This window comes from Drosophila erecta, unplaced genomic scaffold (assembly GCF_003286155.1).
Source record: "Drosophila erecta strain 14021-0224.00,06,07 unplaced genomic scaffold, DereRS2 tig00000092-arrow-pilon, whole genome shotgun sequence".
Classification (NCBI taxonomy): domain Eukaryota; kingdom Metazoa; phylum Arthropoda; class Insecta; order Diptera; family Drosophilidae; genus Drosophila; species Drosophila erecta.
In genome coordinates, this window is record NW_020825207.1 from 2,086,437 (window position 1) to 2,106,336 (window position 19,900).

Consider the following 19,900-nt stretch of genomic DNA (forward strand, 5'->3'; position numbering starts at 1 on the left):
TGCTTTGTCGTCAGCAATGTGGCTCCTGTCGCAACTCCGTCTCCCATCACCCATTTCCCATCTCCTATCTGCCCGTCTCCAGCTCACAACGAGTCCTGCGTCCTGCGTCCTGGGTCTCGTGGCTCCTTCCCCAGTCCCGCATCCCGGCATGTGTCACTCGGCAAGCGTTTAAATTGGGCTCCTCCCTGGCCACAAACTTTATTCGGAATATATGTGCCAGTGTGTCGGGTTCGCCTTGTTTTGCCGGTCGCCTTTGTGCCATATTTTCACAAATTGAATTGGCCGTGTCAGAAATGAAAGGATGCAGCTATGAAAATTCTGCATTCAAATTTTTCAACCAAAACTATTTTCGCAAAAAGTTTGCCGCATATGCCACGGGAGCTTAGAGGCAGAAGAGGCAGGTCGCAAGTACAGTTGGCCATCGGTAGATCGAACTTTATCCCAGCATTGTCATCACATACAGTCAGCATCTCACCCATCAATATGGTAATGCGAACATCATACTGCTTAGATGCTGGTTTTATTATCTCTTCCTCCCATTTGCAGATGGCAGTTCGGTCCACAAAGGGTCGCATGTATTTTTCCGGGTGTCCACTGCCCGATACCCATCCCCACTTGGACCCATCTGCACCGTAATAAAGTTATTATGCATTCGGGGCAAGGCGAACCCGACTAGACTGAGCCACTTCTCCGCTGTGTGCTTGGGAGTGGGACAGACCACTTCTGGTCTGGAGTGGGCTAAAATCCGACGTCGCTCCGACAATCCGACAACCCGACAACCCGACACATGGCACTTGAGCAAATTTGCATAATAGAAATTAAAATGGATTTTAACATTTCTGTTTTAGATTATGTTCAGTGGCTGCCTGGCGATGGACGGCGGGCCAGTAGCCTTGGAAACAGATTGTTATTTTTGCCTGTGCTGCATGGTAGTATTTGGTCCAGTGGGTCAGGCCCATGTGGCATCCACCAGCTAGCCGTAACGCCAACGGGGAGCAACTCAACCATTGAAACCAAACATTTCATATGAAGATCTTAAATATAAAAGTCTACTAGTTAGCATCTAAGAAAATGTACTCAATCTGTATCTCTATCAAAGGCTTCCTGCATGGAAATTGAACTTGGTCATGTTCTCCGGCTGCTCAGGTGTTGACCTACTGCTCCACGGAACTCCTCCTTGCGTAGACCTGGAAACTTTCTCCGCCGCCGACGCATATCCCCATTGGCTTGCCCCACTTTCGCTGGCGGGCCAAAGCCTGAAGTGGCATTAAAGCAACTTTTTAAATAATGCAGGAGCATACTCACAGAAATACCGACTTAAATGCCTTGATTTGGACTCGCATCCGAGCGAGGAAGCCGGAAATTGGGGGTCAGAGGCCACTGGGGGTGGATTCTGCTCAGTGGCACACATATTTGCTTAAACTTTAGCATGTGTCCTTTAGCATTTTTAGCCATATTTGCTGCTGTGGTTCTTGGCCTTGTATTATTTTGTGGCCAAATATTTTCAGCGCTTGGACACAAGCCAAAAATGAGAAAGGGGAAGAATGGAAAATGGGGAAATGGTAGCGGATGGAGTTCAAAAATGTGTGGAATAAATAAGCTCTTAAATTCTTTTGTCATATGTGTGGCTGCCGGGGTTTTGTGGGGCTGAAAGCCACTTTTAAAATAATTTACCAACAAATTTGCTAGTTGAGTGTTGATTATGGCTTATAATGCAGCATAATTTCAAAAGAATGTCAAGCTTCAATTTAATATGCTCAATAGCAGCTATCACACTGTTTTACTCAGCTTAGGTAAATACCTAACACTGTATGGTACTTTATAAACATGCTTGAGATGTAAAATAATAATAAAACACATATAAACAAGAATGCTTTCTTCCTTATCGTTCTAGGATAATGGGCTCCTTCTTCGACGTTGCTCTTTTTCCACCAGTTTGAGCCGCTTATGGAGCACTGCTGCTGCTGCCACTCGAACATGCTACAAAAATGGCTGCTGCAGATCTTGATGTTGCTGCTGCTGCTGCTGCTGCTATTGTCCTGCTGCTGCTGCTGGACATGTGGCAGAGTCGGGCACTCAAGGAGCTTATGCATAGGAGGGCGTATCCTTTGGCAAATCGATGTCCCTTATTTCGGCGGGATGGAGCGGAGTGTGCCTAACCTTGAACTTCAAAGGACTGACCTCGGCCAATGGAGGAGGTAGGACGTCTTGCTGTGTTTTCACTCGCTTTTCACAGGCAATTTCAGGCCGTAAATTAGTTTTATGTTGCTCGATTTTGCTTTTATTAAATTACCTTTTTCATGATTACTTGCAAACTTCATTTGGAAAAATGCCTGCCGACGGAAATAGCCAACGAGGTCGAGTCTGGGCCGCAATAATTTTCGCCATTTTGTAATTTCAGTGCGCTCCTTGCTCCTTGCGCCTTGCGCCTGGGTCCTTGGTCCTTGGTCCTTGGTGATGCTACTCCGTCGTTTTCGCTTCCGCTGCTGTGGGTCGAACACCTAATAAAGCGCTCGGAAAAACCATCGAGACTCCGACTTTCCTGCTCCCGCAAATCCGGAGCCGCACAGGTTAATTATCTTTGGTGTAATTTAGTGGTTCGTCTGCCGAAAAGGCTTTTCGTTTTAATTTATTTGGCCAGCAAAAGGATTAGATTAGATTCCCTGATAAATGGCCGTCAACTTGCTGGCTAAATAGCAAAATCATTCGCTCGATTCGGGCCGCTAATTGAGTTTATTCTGCGAGAAACCTAAATTGCAAACGACCCAATTATCATATTTCTCTGTGAAAGTGTGAAAGTTAAACACCTTTCAAATTTGCTGTAATCAATATATGTCCATTTACCAAAACATCTTACTGAGAGCCCCGTCAAAATAAAAGAACTTGCAACTTGTCACCCATGCCGCACGTAGATATATTTCGACTTTCTGTTTGCCTATATAAACTGAGAGATCTTGTCTCGACTTTATTGTTGGGGGATTGCGTAACAGGTTGTCACTTGTTTTTAATTAAGTTCTTGTAGATAACAAGCCAATGTATTAGATTTGGAAATAAGAAGCGGAAACAAATTGTTTTCAAGCACTTTTCGGGGAAAACATAAATATCAAACTGATGCATCAGTCCGTTGTCAAATACTTGTTACTCTAAAATGGGTTTACAATTCAATTTATTAGAACTTGCAACACAGCTTGATCGAGAGTCAAATGAAACCCCAACTAAGATTTCACTTTCTCCAAATCATCGCATTCGATGCAACTAAACCTGTTCTGTTTTATATTCGTTCCGTGTAAATTAAGTGGCATGAAGTTCTGTCAGGGTCTAAAATACGATATAACATATCCGAAAGTGGCTAAGATTGTTTCAAACGCTTTTGGAACCCCACACATTGTAGAAGGGCATGTTTTCCATAGTCGATGGACTTGTTTTTCCCAATAATCATTTCATTTTCATTGTGTGGCAAGGTAGAATGTAGCATGTCCGTGATAGCGTTGCGTAGGCGTTACAGATACTTCTCTATCTTTCCCACTATCGATTTAGGCCATCAGATGGCTTACATTTACAACTCCAGGCGGCCCTATATAAACGAATCGCTGTATTGCCCTAGCCAACAGTACGCTTTCATCTCTGCACCAAAAAACAATCTCCAAAATGTACCTCTTTGGCGTTTTCCTGCTTTTGGTCGGCACTCACGTCTGCTTCATCGACGCAAACTTCGGAAGCGGAGAAGGAAATGACTACACCTACGGCACCCAGGCAACAACGGATACCCTCATCGCCAGTGAGACCGTGACCAAGTCCAAGTCCTTGCTGGGCACCACCACGAAGACGTATACCCTAACGCAGGCGGGAACTGCGAAGACCATATCCTACATCAAAATCACGGATCTGAAGAGAATGCGGGGAGCCACTGCCGAAATCACCTCCGGCGGAGTGGGCTCCACCACAGTCACGATCAAATTTACCTCTGCACGGGGAGGTGGCATCAAGTCCCAAGTGGTGATATACGGATCCTAAGTGCATTCGATCCATTGGGTTCTCCATCACTTAATTACGAAAGAATTGTGTTCATTTAACAGCTAGCCGATGTTCATCAGTGCCACGAAAACTCATGGAATAAAGATATTTAAACTAGAGTTCAACTTCAATGCTTTCTTCAATAGCTGGTCGAGTGAGAAATGATCTGTGATATAATTAATTCTTATTGTTGCATAAGCCGAAATGAGTTCAGGCGGTGCATAAGTAAATGCTATTAAGATACAATCGTGTACATGCGAGTATAGGTACATATTAACACACATATATCATATGCATGGCAGTATAAATCAACTGTGCCACAGCCATTCGCCGAAATGCGAAATCCGACTGCTGACAAGTGTCACCGAGAGATGCTATGACAAAGTGTCAAAAGAATGTTTGACATCTGACTGGCTGTCGCCGTCTCTATCGCTCGAATAGCCCCCTCTCTATCGCTCGAATAGCCCCCTCTCTGTCGCTCTGCCGTGCGAGGACAGCGTGTGTAGCCTGTCCAAATGTACATTTCTCATGTCTCCTCGGCGTCCTCGAGTGCTGGTTCTTCCCTTTCCCATCTCAGCAGGGCTTTCATATTGCCGCCCTTTTTTTATATTTATCCATATATTGCCCGGTTCCAATGGGATGCGGGATGGCCAGGTAGGGATATGCTCGCAGGTGTGGGGCAAGTGGCTTGGCGACGGAGGGAGGCAGGGAGGGAGTGCCTCTGACAGCCTCACTCGTTTCCTTTTCGCCCCCCTGGCGATCCTTTTAGCACCTGGCCCAGTCCCTCGGTGTATAGTTTCCTCTGCCAACTGATTGAGTGTCGCAGTTTCACTTGTGTGAAAACGAACAAGATTTTTATCTAGAAATCCGCAATAGAGAGTGGAATGTTTACCGCGAAATAGGTAGTGCATTTCTGGCCCCACTGACATATCGACGAGATCAAAGGGAATCGTGTGCTAAGGGCTCTCATATGAGATCTCAGCCACATGTGATGTGGCTATCAATAATTTCTAGGTCTACAAGCATTTCAAATAAAGCCAGCGAATAATCTTGAAAGATGTAAGGTCTAATGTTCTAACAACTGATTAAAACGTGTAATATATTGCAGTAGCTTCTTATATAGTATCTCCACTTCATACTTTTCCCAAACTTTGTGCCGTGAGAAAAGCATAGTTGCCAAATGGGGTTGAAGGTCAACATCCGAACAAGATGATACCCAAAGAAGAATCCCCATTCGCAAGTGTGTCAGTGGAGTGCACTCCCAATTGCCCCACTCGCAAGACCTTTCCCCAAAGAGTCCAACAGCAGACTGAAGAGGCGCCCCAAGATGTGGCCCAGTCCTGGTCTGATTGCCACCCAATTTGCAGCATTTTGTGGCAGGTAAGTTAACAGCGAGAGAAAGGAGGGCTCAGTAAATCAGTGTCTCTCACTTGTGGATCCCAAGCTAACAGAGGCAGAGAGCCACAGGATTTCCCCTCATGCCTGTGGAAGCCAACTTAACAGAGTGGCTTAAAGCAGGATTTCGATTTAACTTTTGCAAACCCAACTTGTTGACTGCCCAAATGAAGGCCCTGCAAATATTTGCCCAAAAATGATGTATATTGTGTGTGCTAACAAAACTTTTATGCTAACGAAATATTTTGCCACTCTAAAATAGCAAACGTCAGCGGTTGACCATAAATATTTTCGGCCCCCACAGCTCGATGGGACTTTTAAATACGTTTGCCGGAAAAAGGACTGTTTGCACGAGTCCTGGAATTAGATTAACCAGCCGAGCTTCAGGATTGAGGAAAAGCATTTGCCCAAGGGACCGCACTCCCACACAAAATGTATGGAAATACATTCCTGGCCGGAACCACTTGCATAATTAACTGAATTTGTTTGCTGCCCTAACCGCATTTGTGGATTGACTTTTCTGCTCGGATTGAGGTGGCAATCCCACAAGTTTTCATAAGCTAAAAATACCAGAAAAATAACAACGCACAGGGCAGCCCAGAGTGTGGAAAATGACAGTTGGATACAACTGATGCCCTTCGGGTTTTCAGTGTTGCGTTCAAGCTGTCAAAAAGTTCGAAATTATAATAGAATTTTCTGCTAGTCGATATTTCTCGGAGAATGGCTGGAAAACAAGAAACAATTTCCTCGCCGGAAATTAACGCCTGCAAGGTGATGATCAAGAGAATGTTCTCCACTACCTATAAGAATATTGCATGGGTTTTCTACGAGCCACTGGACGCCCAGCTGCTGGGCCTCCACGATTACCACGAGATCGTCAGGGAACCCATGGACCTCTCCACCGTGAGACATCGCTTGAATACGGGTTGCTATCTCACTGCCGCGGATTTCGCCAAGGACGTGCGGCTGATTTTCTACAACACCTATCTGTACACGAATCCCGGTCACCTGTGCTACCACATGGCCAAGCAGCTGCAGATCATCTTCGAGGAGATGTACGCCCAGGTGCAGTTGTACACCTGCTCCCGTACAAAACGGCGTGCCGAGGAGGAGAGCTCTTCGAGCTCCTCGAATGAATCGGACTCATCATCGACGGACGACGAGGTGAGCAGCTCAGAGATTTCCTCCTCCATTATGGATGCGCCCCCCGAATGGACACCGCCAGCAACCTTGGGAACCTCAGAGCAGCAGGAGCCATTAACAACCGAGGAAGACCTGGATCTGCACGCCAAGATTCAGCAGCTGGACGGCGAGGTGCTGCTCCACGTAATCCATTTGATCCAACGCATGGAGAGCGCCGAGTACTGCAACAAGGAGCTGGAGGTCGACATCTGCCAACTGAAGGTGCACACCAAGCGCTGCATCCTAGAGTATTTGGCCAGCAAGGGTTTCACCGGGAAAAGAGTGGCCCGCACCAAGCCCAAATACAACTGAGTTCCCGATTGAAAAGAGTTTTACTTTATTGTAATCTAGTCCTTCTTGCCCATAAGCCTCTCCGTCTCCTTCCGCTTGTCGCGCATGGCGCGGTAATTCCGGAATTCCCCGTTCCACGACTTATTACGCATGATCTCCTGCGGATTGGAGGCTATGTACGCGAAGAAGGTCCTGCGCGGAGGTCCTCCGGGCACCAGATAGTTGCCCATGGCGTACCAGGCGGAGCTCATTGTGGTCAGGTAGCTGGCATTCAACTGAGCGTGGTACGTTTGCTTAGCCAGGGCAGCCGTATTCTTAATCTGCTTGTAGAAGTTGAAGTTCTCCTGAGATCTGGGCAGACGATCGATGCCCATGAGATCGGGGCTGACGGAATGGTTCTGGAGGACGGTGACCAGCTCGAATATCCTGTTGGACTCTATCAAATTGTCCGCGAGCTCCTTTTGGCTGTAGGTCTTGCCGTACCTCCTCTTGATCCACTCCCGCAGCACTGGCAGCTTGTGGGCATCCGGGAGACAAGCCAGCACATAGCGGGGTTCCTTCCTGAGCACTCGCATGCCATCCTTCAGCAACTGGTCCATCTGGGCGTTGTCGTTCGGATCGAACGATTCCATATCCCTGTGGGTCATTGCCTTGCGCGGCGTCATCCTGCCCATTCGCTCCATCTCGGCCCGCTTTATTAGGGTCCGCTTCTGCCAAACGGCCTTGGCACATCTCACCACTGCATCCACGATCTCCGCCTTGTAGTTCACATGGCTGCGGCCACTGTGGCTGCTGGAACGATCCATCGTCTCCCGACTATCAGAGATCTTAATCTGATCCAGTTCGCTAAAGAGTTCCAACGGTGGTTGCTTTTCCGCCTCGGTGTCGGGATGACCATCGGACTTGGTATCCGGAGGCGCCTCGTCCTCAATCACCATCTCCGACAAAAGGTCCTTGAGATAACAGGGATCAACGGCCTCGTCCTCATCCGACTTATCCAGCGCCTTCACAAACGACTTGGTCACAATATGACTCAGATCAAAGGGTTTCGGTTGGCCGGATTGGAAGACCCGATGGTACTTGAACTGGTAGGGCTTGTTCGATCGGGGTCCCCGGAAGAACTTAGTTTTGACATTCCTGTTGCTGCGCACGCGCATATCGCACTTGTGAGCCTTCCCCTCGATCTTTCCCTTGGCCAGCAGAAAGGATACGGCCGACTTCTTTGGAGCCGGCGGAACCTCGCACTCCAAGGGGCCAATCACTGGCTTACACACCTCCGAGTTCTCCTTGAAGTCGACATTGTGCACTCGGAAGGGGCCGCTAAAGAGTTTGCGCGGCGGTGGCTTCCAGGGCGATACCTTCACCTGTTTCGGCGGTTCTGGTTCCGGTGGCTCCACTTTAGGTTTTTTCCCCTTCTTCCCCTTCTTGTCATTCTTCTTCAATAGAGCAAGATATTAGAAAAATAGCCTCATTTGGTCATCTTCAACTTACCGGCTTCCCTCCACCACCCGCCTGCCTTTTATCGATGACAGCCTTTTGGGCTACTGTGCTTTCCTTGTTTTGCTTCAACAAAAAAAGGAGTATAGGTAATGTAGTATATAATGTATCAACTTACTTGCTTGCCTCCACCAGCCTTCTCTCCATTTTTGCGGCAAGTATCGATTGGCGCCCTTTGGGCTACTAAGCAATCCTTCTTTTTCTGGAATAGAAAATAGAATAGTGGCTGTGGAAAATATAAATATAATATATGTGGTAGTGTCCAACTTACCGGCTTCTCTGCACCGCCCTCCAGCCTTTTGCCGCGGTAAGTATCGAATGCAGCCGTATGGGCTAGGGTGCAATCCTCGCCCACCAGAGCGCGACCAACCTGATCCATGGGCTCTGGCCAGGGCTGCGATACCAGCATCTTCTGGCACAGCACGCAGTCGGCGTTCTCAATGGTCAGGACCTTGGTCTGGTCGCAGTGCATGGCGTTGCGGTGGCGTGCCATGATGACATCGATGTCGTGCTCCAACTGGGCCACGATTCTGGCCTTTCGAAGTTTGGCGTACGGCTCCCTCACATCGAGGAGCTCCAGGCAGCGATCCCGCGCCTTGACCGTCAGTTCATCCCTCAGTAACTGGGCCTGCAACACCTGACCCTTGTGCACCAAGCACATATTGGCCGCGGGCTCCCGACTTTGTGGGGTATCCTCCTCCTCCTGCTTCCCCTCCACTGCTCCCAGCTTAAAATAGCGCTCCAGGGTCTCGGAAAGGGTTTTCTTGATCAGCCGCTGGCCGGGATTCAGTCGGTATACCGCATACCAAGGCTCCTCCTCGTCCTTGCCATAATCGGGCGGTCCATCGATGGGCCAAAAGTTGAATGATACGACCAGCTCAGGAGTCTTGGCCGTCAGACGGGAGATCCTTTGAACGGGCTTCGGTTGCCTTAGGAAGTAGGGCGATTTCTTGGTTGGTTTCTTGGGTGGACGCTCCACGGTGTTCAGGGAGGCTAACGATTCATCTTGGGGGTCCGGTTTTTTGACCAAGGGCTGGGGCAGCACAGTGTCCAGAGCTCGAATGGTGGGCAACATATCGATCTTGGCTATGGCATTCATTAGCAGCTGCTCATTAATGCTGTAAACTCCATCCTTTTGATTTGTCTTGTAGTAGCCCTCCATCACAAAGTACAGGAAGGCCAGTATGTTATTCCTGCTCAGCTGTACGATCCGGCTGATCTTCTTTTTGGATATCACCGGCTGGAGGCCCAGGGCTATCAGCATCTTAAACATCTTTTCCCCTGTTCCCTGCTCGAAGTCATCCCGGAGCTTCTCCGCCATGGTGAACATCGTGTACTCCTGCTGCGTCGATATACCCATATACCACTTGGCCAAGTCCAAGTTCCGGGTGAAATCATCCAGCTTCTTCTGGGAATTCATGGCAGTTCACTCTGTGCTGGAATTTTGTACTCTAGAATTTTTGTTTTCTACAAAAAGATATTTAAAAAAGAAACAAGCTCTCAGCTTGGCATGTGTTCACAAAGAACTGGATTTCGTATGGAATGATCGTAACTAATTCTAATGTCAAAGGTAGATATGATTAACTATTTTGTAGAGTTCAGGGATTTTATAACATGTAATAGAACAAATTAAAGCAATTACTATATAAACTGTTATTGTTTAAGACATTTTTAAATCCCTTACTTAAATCACTTATTAAATATAGATGCATATATGTGTAACTGTAAAGTTAATATTCATATAGGAAGTTATTCTATCAACTAACGAAGTATGCCTTGTTCATAAAGAACAATAACAACCATTTCGATGTTTCACTGAAAAAATTGTGTGTGCTGGGTGCCTAGAATCCTATTTGAACGTTGTTCGATGATTTCTAGTCCGGAATTGTTATTCAAAGCCTGGGATTCAGGACGATGGACTACAGATCGATGAATGAATCTTGCCAATGTCCACGGTGTCGCTGTGAAATTCGGTTGCCCAGTCAGCCGATGCCCTGCCCAGAGAAATGCTCCCCGGAAAAATATATGATGTGTGGTTCGGAGCAACGTCCTCGCTGGCAGAAGAGACCAGGTCCTCAGGAAGTTTTTCAGAATTTTTCCCAAAGAAATTCTCAAACACTTTCTCAGGAATCTGCTCAGAATTGGAGTTTCCAGCCGCCTCCAAACTGTTTCTGTGGGCAGCAAACCTCTATGCGAGCTCAGCCAGACTATTCTCAGCAATTTTCCCAAGAATATTCCCAGCAATTTTTACCCAATCTTACGCAGCAGTGTTCCCAGCAAGCTCCTTGTATATCTTGTTGTGGCCAACAGAAACATCAGAACTGCTGTCAGTCGCCTTGTGCAAACTGGATGAGACCATGTTGTCGCATTACCCACGAAATCGGCGTTCAAACGGACGAGATGGAGTGCGAGATCAAGCCGGAGTACATCGCAATCACCGACATCACCACCAAGGAGTTGGAGGTGAAGCACCGCACTGGAAAGACGGAGACGATCATCGAAAGGGTTCAGTCGGTCACCCATTTCCCAGTGACGGACACTCAGTTCCTTGGGGAGAATGGACAAATCGACAAGGCCATGGAAGATGATGTAGTTCCCAATCGAGCCATGAGGAACTCCGAGCTGGAGCCCATGCTGGACTCAATAAGGGCGAAGGTCCCAAAATCTGAACATAATAGTGGAAAGGAGCAGCTCGTCTACCAAGAGTATGCCAAGAGCGAGCGCGACTTTAATGACCCCAAAGCGAAAGTAGAAAAGACCATCGTCAAGTTAAAAACTCCGTTGGACTCGCCCGAATCCCTATCGAAATCCAGGTCGCCCAGCAATATATCATCTCCATCCCGAGTGCCCAGCGAGGACGACTTTGATGATCCTAAGGCGACGGTAGAGAAGACCATCATCAAGGATAAAAGTCCGTTGGACTCGCCCGAACCTCCTTCCCGAATGCCCAACGAGGATAAAGCCCACCCATCACTACCAAGAGTCATTTCCTCAATTTCGGCGGAAGACCCATCAGTTGTCAAGGATGAAGATGGCAGGTAGGTGACTCGAACTTTTACGCCAATACAGAAGTCCTTGTAAGTAGTGAAATTCAATTCATTTCAATTTGAGTAAAAATTTACATTTTACTAATAATTTGTAAAGCCACTTGCTTTTGCCGCTTTGATTTGGTATATCTGTTTCCGTGTATACCCGTTACTCGTAGAGTAAAAGTATATATAATAAGTATACATTCATAAATGTCCCAAGGCTGAAGCTCTATACTCCATAACTCAACTTATCTTAATCGGATTTTGAAGTGGTATACCTCTAAATGTTTCTGGAGCAATTCTCTAAAAATCTGCATTCAAATTTAGAATTTAATTTTTTTTTCATTTTTTTGTAATTTTTTTGTCATTTTTCTGATGTGATGATGTTGTGGAAACTCAAAAATGCCTCAAGGCTGAAGTTCTAAAGTCCATAACTCAACTAATCTTAATCGGATTTTGAAGTGGTATACCTCTAAATGTTTCTGGAGCAATTCTCTAAAAATCTGCATTCAAATTTAGAATTTTATTTTTTTTCATTTTTTTTTCATTTTTTTGTCATTTTTCTGATGTGATGATGTTGTGAAATCTCAAAAATGCCTCAAGGCTGAAGTTCTAAAGTCCATAACTCAACTAATCTTAATCGGATTTTGAAGTGGCATACCTCTAAATGTTTCTGGAGCAATTCTCTAAAAATCTGCATTCAAATTTAGAATTTTATTTTTTTTTCATTTTTTTGTAATTTTTTTGTCATTTTTCTGATGTGATGATGTTGTGGAATCTCAAAAATGCCTCAAGGCTGAAGTTCTAAAGTCCATAACTCAACTAATCTTAATCGGATTTTGAAGTGGCATACCTCTAAATGTTTCTGGAGCAATTCCCTAAAAATCTGCATTCAAATTTAGAATTTTATTTTTTTTTCATTTTTTTGTAATTTTTTTGTCATTTTTCTGATGTGATGATGTTGTGGAAACTCAAAAATGCAAGGCTGAAGTTCTAAAGTCCATAACTCAACTAATCTTAATCGGATTTTGAAGTGGCATACCTCTAAATGTTTCTGGAGCAATTCTCTAAAAATCTGCATTCAAATTTAGAATTTTATTTTTTTTTCATTTTTTTGTAATTTTTTTGTCATTTTTCTGATGTGATGATGTTGTGGAAACTCAAAAATGCCTCAAGGATGAAATTCTAAAGTCCATAACTCAACTAATCTTAATCGGATTTTGAAGTGGCATACCTCTAAATGTTTCTGGAGCAATTCTCTAAAAATCTGCATTCAAATTTAGAATTTTATTTTTTTTTCATTTTTTTGTAATTTTTTTGTCATTTTTCTGATGTGATGATGTTGTGGAATCTCAAAAATGCCTCAAGGCTGAAGTTCTAAAGTCCATAACTCAACTAATCTTAATCGGATTTTGAAGTGGCATACCTCTAAATGTTTCTGGAGCAATTCTCTAAAAATCTGCATTCAAATTTAGAATTTTATTTTTTTTTGATTTTTTTGTAAATTTTCTGATGTGATGATGTTGTGGAAACTCAAAAATGCCTCATGGCTGAAGTTCTAAAGTCCATAACTCAACTAATCTTAATCGGATTTTGAAGTGGCATACCTCTAAATGTTTCTGGAGCAATTCTCTAAAAATCTGCATTCAAATTTAGAATTTTATTTTTTTTTCATTTTTTTGTAATTTTTTTGTCATTTTTCTGATGTGATGATGTTGTGGAAACTCAAAAATGCCTCAAGGATGAAATTCTAAAGTCCATAACTCAACTAATCTTAATCGGATTTTGAAGTGGCATACCTCTAAATGTTTCTGGAGCAATTCTCTAAAAATCTGCATTCAAATTTAGAATTTTATTTTTTTTTCATTTTTTTGTAATTTTTTTGTCATTTTTCTGATGTGATGATGTTGTGGAATCTCAAAAATGCCTCAAGGCTGAAGTTCTAAAGTCCATAACTCAACTAATCTTAATCGGATTTTGAAGTGGCATACCTCTAAATGTTTCTGGAGCAATTCTCTAAAAATCTGCATTCAAATTTAGAATTTTATTTTTTTTTCATTTTTTTGTCATTTTTCTGATGTGATGTGGAAACTCAAAAATGCCTCAAGGCTGAAGTTCTAAAGTCCATAACTCAACTAATCTTAATCGGATTTTGAAGTGGCATACCTCTAAATGTTTCTGGAGCAATTCTCTTAAAATCTGCATTCAAATTTAGAATTTTATTTTTTTTTTCATTTTTTTGTAATTTTTTTGTCATTTTTCTGATGTGATGATGTTGTGGAATCTCAAAAATGCCTCAAGGCTGAAGTTCTAAAGTCCATAACTCAACTAATCTTAATCGGATTTTGAAGTGGCATACCTCTAAATGTTTCTGGAGCAATTCTCTAAAAATCTGCATTCAAATTTAGAATTTTATTTTTTTTTGATTTTTTTGTAAATTTTCTGATGTGATGATGTTGTGGAAACTCAAAAATGCCTCATGGCTGAAGTTCTAAAGTCCATAACTCAACTAATCTTAATCGGATTTTGAAGTGGCATACCTCTAAATGTTTCTGGAGCAATTCTCTAAAAATCTGCATTCAAATTTAGAATTTTATTTTTTTTTCATTTTTTTGTAATTTTTTTGTCATTTTTCTGATGTGATGATGTTGTGGAAACTCAAAAATGCCTCAAGGATGAAATTCTAAAGTCCATAACTCAACTAATCTTAATCGGATTTTGAAGTGGCATACCTCTAAATGTTTCTGGAGCAATTCTCTAAAAATCTGCATTCAAATTTAGAATTTTATTTTTTTTTCATTTTTTTGTAATTTTTTTGTCATTTTTCTGATGTGATGATGTTGTGGAATCTCAAAAATGCCTCAAGGCTGAAGTTCTAAAGTCCATAACTCAACTAATCTTAATCGGATTTTGAAGTGGAATACCTCTAAATGTTTCTGGAGCAATTCTCTAAAAATCTGCATTCAAATTTAGAATTTTATTTTTTTTCCATTTTTTTGTCATTTTTCTGATGTGATGTGGAAACTCAAAAATGCCTCAAGGCTGAAGTTCTAAAGTCCATAACTCAACTAATCTTAATCGGATTTTGAAGTGGCATACCTCTAAATGTTTCTGGAGCAATTCTCTAAAAATCTGCATTCAAATTTAGGATTTTATTTTTTTTTCATTTTTTTGTAATTTTTTTGTCATTTTTCTGATGTGATGATGTTGTGGAAACTCAAAAATGCCTCAAGGCTGAAGTTCTAAAGTCCATAACTCAACTAATCTTAATCGGATTTTGAAGTGGCATACCTTTAAATGTTTCTGGAGCAATTCTCTAAAAATCTGCATTCAAATTTAGAATTTTATTTTTTTTTAATTTTTTTGTCATTTTTCTGATGTGATGATGTTGTGGAAACTCAAAAATGCCTCAAGGCTGAAGTTCTAAAGTCCATAACTCAACTAATCTTAATCGGATTTTGAAGTGGCATACCTCTAAATGTTTCTGGAGCAATTCTCTAAAAATCTGCATTCAAATTTAGAATTTTATTTTTTTTTTCATTTTTTTGTAATTTTTTTGTCATTTTTCTGATGTGATGATGTTGTGGAAACTCAAAAATGCCTCAAGGCTGAAGTTCTAAAGTCCATAACTCAACTAATCTTAATCGGATTTTGAAGTGGCATACCTCTAAATGTTTCTGGAGCAATTCTCTAAAAATCTGCATTCAAATTTAGAATTTTATTTTTTTTTTGATTTTTTTGTAAATTTTCTGATGTGATGATGTTGTGGAAACTCAAAAATGCCTCATGGCTGAAGTTCTAAAGTCCATAACTCAACTAATCTTAATCGGATTTTGAAGTGGCATACCTCTAAATGTTTCTGGAGCAATTCTCTAAAAATCTGCATTCAAATTTAGAATTTTATTTTTTTTTCATTTTTTTGTAATTTTTTTGTCATTTTTCTGATGTGATGATGTTGTGGAAACTCAAAAATGCCTCATGGCTGAAGTTCTAAAGTCCATAACTCAACTAATCTTAATCGGATTTTGAAGTGGCATACCTCTAAATGTTTCTGGAGCAATTCTCTAAAAATCTGCATTCAAATTTAGAATTTTATTTTTTTTTCATTTTTTTGTAATTTTTTTGTCATTTTTCTGATGTGATGATGTTGTGGAAACTCAAAAATGCCTCAAGGATGAAATTCTAAAGTCCATAACTCAACTAATCTTAATCGGATTTTGAAGTGGCATACCTCTAAATGTTTCTGGAGCAATTCTCTAAAAATCTGCATTCAAATTTAGAATTTTATTTTTTTTTCATTTTTTTGTAATTTTTTTGTCATTTTTCTGATGTGATGATGTTGTGGAATCTCAAAAATGCCTCAAGGCTGAAGTTCTAAAGTCCATAACTCAACTAATCTTAATCGGATTTTGAAGTGGCATACCTCTAAATGTTTCTGGAGCAATTCTCTAAAAATCTGCATTCAAATTTAGAATTTTATTTTTTTTTCATTTTTTTGTCATTTTTCTGATGTGATGTGGAAACTCAAAAATGCCTCAAGGCTGAAGTTCTAAAGTCCATAACTCAACTAATCTTAATCGGATTTTGAAGTGGCATACCTCTAAATGTTTCTGGAGCAATTCTCTAAAAATCTGCATTCAAATTTAGGATTTTATTTTTTTTTCATTTTTTTGTAATTTTTTTGTCATTTTTCTGATGTGATGATGTTGTGGAAACTCAAAAATGCTTCAAGGCTGAAGTTCTAAAGTCCATAACTCAACTAATCTTAATCGGATTTTGAAGTGGCATACCTCTAAATGTTTCTGGAGCAATTCTCTAAAAATCTGCATTCAAATTTAGAATTTTATTTTTTTTTCATTTTTTTGTCATTTTTCTGATGTGATGTGGAAACTCAAAAATGCCTCAAGGCTGAAGTTCTAAAGTCCATAACTCAACTAATCTTAATCGGATTTTGAAGTGGCATACCTCTAAATGTTTCTGGAGCAATTCTCTAAAAATCTGCATTCAAATTTAGGATTTTATTTTTTTTTCATTTTTTTGTAATTTTTTTGTCATTTTTCTGATGTGATGATGTTGTGGAAACTCAAAAATGCCTCAAGGCTGAAGTTCTAAAGTCCATAACTCAACTAATCTTAATCGGATTTTGAAGTGGCATACCTTTAAATGTTTCTGGAGCAATTCTCTAAAAATCTGCATTCAAATTTAGAATTTTATTTTTTTTTCATTTTTTTGTAATTTTTTTGTCATTTTTCTGATGTGATGATGTTGTGGAAACTCAAAAATGCCTCAAGGCTGAAGTTCTAAAGTCCATAACTCAACTAATCTTAATCGGATTTTGAAGTGGCATACCTCTAAATGTTTCTGGAGCAATTCTCTAAAAATCTGCATTCAAATTTAGAATTTTATTTTTTTTTTCATTTTTTTGTAATTTTTTTGTCATTTTTCTGATGTGATGATGTTGTGGAAACTCAAAAATGCCTCAAGGCTGAAGTTCTAAAGTCCATAACTCAACTAATCTTAATCGGATTTTGAAGTGGCATACCTCTAAATGTTTCTGGAGCAATTCTCTAAAAATCTGCATTCAAATTTAGAATTTTATTTTTTTTTGATTTTTTTGTAAATTTTCTGATGTGATGATGTTGTGGAAACTCAAAAATGCCTCATGGCTGAAGTTCTAAAGTCCATAACTCAACTAATCTTAATCGGATTTTGAAGTGGCATACCTCTAAATGTTTCTGGAGCAATTCTCTAAAAATCTGCATTCAAATTTAGAATTTTATTTTTTTTTCATTTTTTTGTAATTTTTTTGTCATTTTTCTGATGTGATGATGTTGTGGAAACTCAAAAATGCCTCATGGCTGAAGTTCTAAAGTCCATAACTCAACTAATCTTAATCGGATTTTGAAGTGGCATACCTCTAAATGTTTCTGGAGCAATTCTCTAAAAATCTGCATTCAAATTTAGAATTTTATTTTTTTTTCATTTTTTTGTAATTTTTTTTGTCATTTTTCTGATGTGATGATGTTGTGGAAACTCAAAAATGCCTCAAGGATGAAATTCTAAAGTCCATAACTCAACTAATCTTAATCGGATTTTGAAGTGGCATACCTCTAAATGTTTCTGGAGCAATTCTCTAAAAATCTGCATTCAAATTTAGAATTTTATTTTTTTTTCATTTTTTTGTAATTTTTTTGTCATTTTTCTGATGTGATGATGTTGTGGAATCTCAAAAATGCCTCAAGGCTGAAGTTCTAAAGTCCATAACTCAACTAATCTTAATCGGATTTTGAAGTGGCATACCTCTAAATGTTTCTGGAGCAATTCTCTAAAAATCTGCATTCAAATTTAGAATTTTATTTTTTTTTCATTTTTTTGTCATTTTTCTGATGTGATGTGGAAACTCAAAAATGCCTCAAGGCTGAAGTTCTAAAGTCCATAACTCAACTAATCTTAATCGGATTTTGAAGTGGCATACCTCTAAATGTTTCTGGAGCAATTCTCTAAAAATCTGCATTCAAATTTAGGATTTTATTTTTTTTTCATTTTTTTGTAATTTTTTTGTCATTTTTCTGATGTGATGATGTTGTGGAAACTCAAAAATGCTTCAAGGCTGAAGTTCTAAAGTCCATAACTCAACTAATCTTAATCGGATTTTGAAGTGGCATACCTCTAAATGTTTCTGGAGCAATTCTCTAAAAATCTGCATTCAAATTTAGGATTTTATTTTTTTTTCATTTTTTTGTAATTTTTTTGTCATTTTTCTGATGTGATGATGTTGTGGAAACTCAAAAATGCCTCAAGGCTGAAGTTCTAAAGTCCATAACTCAACTAATCTTAATCGGATTTTGAAGTGGCATACCTTTAAATGTTTCTGGAGCAATTCTCTAAAAATCTGCATTCAAATTTAGAATTTTATTTTTTTTTCATTTTTTTGTAATTTTTTTGTCATTTTTCTGATGTGATGATGTTGTGGAAACTCAAAAATGCCTCAAGGCTGAAGTTCTAAAGTCCATAACTCAACTAATCTTAATCGGATTTTGAAGTGGCATACCTCTAAATGTTTCTGGAGCAATTCTCTAAAAATCTGCATTCAAATTTAGAATTTTATTTTTTTTTTCATTTTTTTGTAATTTTTTTGTCATTTTTCTGATGTGATGATGTTGTGGAAACTCAAAAATGCCTCAAGGCTGAAGTTCTAAAGTCCATAACTCAACTAATCTTAATCGGATTTTGAAGTGGCATACCTCTAAATGTTTCTGGAGCAATTCTCTAAAAATCTGCATTCAAATTTAGAATTTTATTTTTTTTTGATTTTTTTGTAATTTTTTTGTCATTTTTCTGATGTGATGATGTTGTGGAATCTCAAAAATGCCTCAAGGCTGAAGTTCTAAAGTCCATAACTCAACTAATCTTAATCGGATTTTGAAGTGGCATACCTCTAAATGTTTCTGGAGCAATTCTCTAAAAATCTGCATTCAAATTTAGAATTTTATTTTTTTATCATTTTTTTGTCATTTTTCTGATGTGATGTGGAAACTCAAAAATGCCTCAAGGCTGAAGTTCTAAAGTCCATAACTCAACTAATCTTAATCGGATTTTGAAGTGGCATACCTCTAAATGTTTCTGGAGCAATTCTCTAAAAATCTGCATTCAAATTTAGAATTTTTTTTTTTTTTTAATTTTTTATTGTAATTTTTCCGAAATTCAAAAAATTTACACTTATTTATATGCAAAAACTTTTTGCCACGCCCACACTTCTAAGCAATACTATAGCATTCTATCTTGTTTTTTTTTGGGACCTACTGTACCTCTATGAATTCACAAAAGCTTCACTTCTTAGAGGTGTCGTAAGCATCCTAAGTAAAAAAATATTATTCTTAGTAACATTTTTTATACTTTTGCAGTACGGACAGCAATTCGACAGATATCGATGTAAATGACCACAAGGAATCAATAGAGAAGGAGAAGAAAGTTGTGCACTCCGAATCTGACAACGTGAGTACCGTGCACGTGAAAGTCACAAATAGAAAGGAGGCATCCGTAAAGAGTCATCCTGACCGGGAGCCCACGAAAACAGCGATCTTCGAGAGCAGCGTGTCCCAGGTGCTGGTAAAGAAACATGAGAAGAAGCCGGAAGAGAAAAAACCGAAGCGCCCACCACCCAAAGTGGAACTGAAGCTAGGCTATCCACCAAACGACTTGGTCTGTAGATACGCCGATCCTCCAGCATGCAGACCCACCTGCGGCAGCACCAGATGTCCTTGTCCGCCGTCCATCTCCTGCAACCAATGTCCTCCCTGTCCGCCCAGCACAAGACAATGCGATCCCATCTACGGTTTTGGCAGCATGTGTGTCGGATACTACTGTCTTTAAAACAGTTCCAAATAGTACGAGCGCCCAACAATAAAACAACATATTTTAAGACCCAATTATGTTATTCCATAAACAACCTTGAATAATTTTAGCTGGATATGTACGTCTCCATATAAGTT

The 19,900-nt window shown here is 40.3% G+C and overlaps 4 protein-coding genes across 5 annotated transcripts; 3 read left to right on the forward strand and 1 right to left on the reverse strand.

The window, feature by feature from the left end:
- The first annotated feature begins 3,580 nt into the window (after positions 1 to 3,580).
- On the forward strand, positions 3,581 to 4,133 carry LOC6547443. The gene has a single exon (XM_001976343.3). It carries the CDS (start codon positions 3,649 to 3,651, stop codon positions 4,012 to 4,014), a length of 366 nt encoding a protein of 121 aa, XP_001976379.1. The 5' UTR covers positions 3,581 to 3,648; the 3' UTR covers positions 4,015 to 4,133.
- Positions 4,134 to 6,129: 1,996 nt separating this feature from the next.
- LOC6547442 (bromodomain-containing protein 4) lies at positions 6,130 to 6,904 on the forward strand. Its single transcript, XM_001976342.2, has one exon. The coding sequence runs from the start codon at positions 6,130 to 6,132 to the stop codon at positions 6,901 to 6,903; it is 774 nt and encodes a 257-aa protein (XP_001976378.1). The 3' UTR covers position 6,904.
- Positions 6,905 to 9,849, reverse strand: LOC6547441. Of its 2 annotated transcripts, none has more exons than XM_026980387.1 (4): positions 8,651 to 9,849; positions 8,498 to 8,581; positions 8,374 to 8,445; positions 6,905 to 8,315 (listed from the first exon to the last, which is right to left on the reverse strand). In XM_026980387.1, exons 1-4 carry the CDS (start codon positions 9,797 to 9,799, stop codon positions 6,939 to 6,941), a joined length of 2,682 nt encoding a protein of 893 aa, XP_026836188.1. In that variant the 5' UTR covers positions 9,800 to 9,849; the 3' UTR covers positions 6,905 to 6,938. The 2 variants fall into 2 exon arrangements, with proteins under 2 accessions (XP_026836188.1, XP_001976377.1); XM_001976341.3 differs by having other exon boundaries at positions 6,905 to 8,318.
- Positions 9,850 to 10,179: 330 nt separating this feature from the next.
- On the forward strand, positions 10,180 to 19,830 carry LOC6547440. The gene is made up of 2 exons (XM_026980543.1): positions 10,180 to 11,417; positions 19,313 to 19,830. The coding sequence occupies exons 1-2, from the start codon at positions 10,294 to 10,296 to the stop codon at positions 19,779 to 19,781; spliced, it is 1,593 nt and encodes a 530-aa protein (XP_026836344.1). The 5' UTR covers positions 10,180 to 10,293; the 3' UTR covers positions 19,782 to 19,830.
- Positions 19,831 to 19,900: the final 70 nt, after the last annotated feature.

Excerpts from the sequence above, each read along its gene's own strand:
- LOC6547442 (XM_001976342.2), top strand. The coding sequence starts at position 6,130 with ATGGCTGGAAAACAAGAAACAATTTCCTCGCCGGAAATTAACGCCTGC.
- LOC6547443 (XM_001976343.3), top strand. The coding sequence starts at position 3,649 with ATGTACCTCTTTGGCGTTTTCCTGCTTTTGGTCGGCACTCACGTCTGC.
- LOC6547440 (XM_026980543.1), top strand. The coding sequence starts at position 10,294 with ATGGACTACAGATCGATGAATGAATCTTGCCAATGTCCACGGTGTCGC. Across the intron at positions 11,418-19,312 it reads GTCAAGGATGAAGATGGCAG|TACGGACAGCAATTCGACAG; the intron begins GTAGGTGACTCG and ends ATACTTTTGCAG.
- LOC6547441 (XM_001976341.3), bottom strand. The coding sequence starts at position 9,799 with ATGAATTCCCAGAAGAAGCTGGATGATTTCACCCGGAACTTGGACTTG. Across the intron at positions 8,446-8,497 it reads AGGCTGGTGGAGGCAAGCAA|CAAAACAAGGAAAGCACAGT; the intron begins GTAAGTTGATAC and ends TTTTTGTTGAAG. Across the intron at positions 8,319-8,373 it reads CGGGTGGTGGAGGGAAGCCG|AAGAATGACAAGAAGGGGAA; the intron begins GTAAGTTGAAGA and ends GCTCTATTGAAG.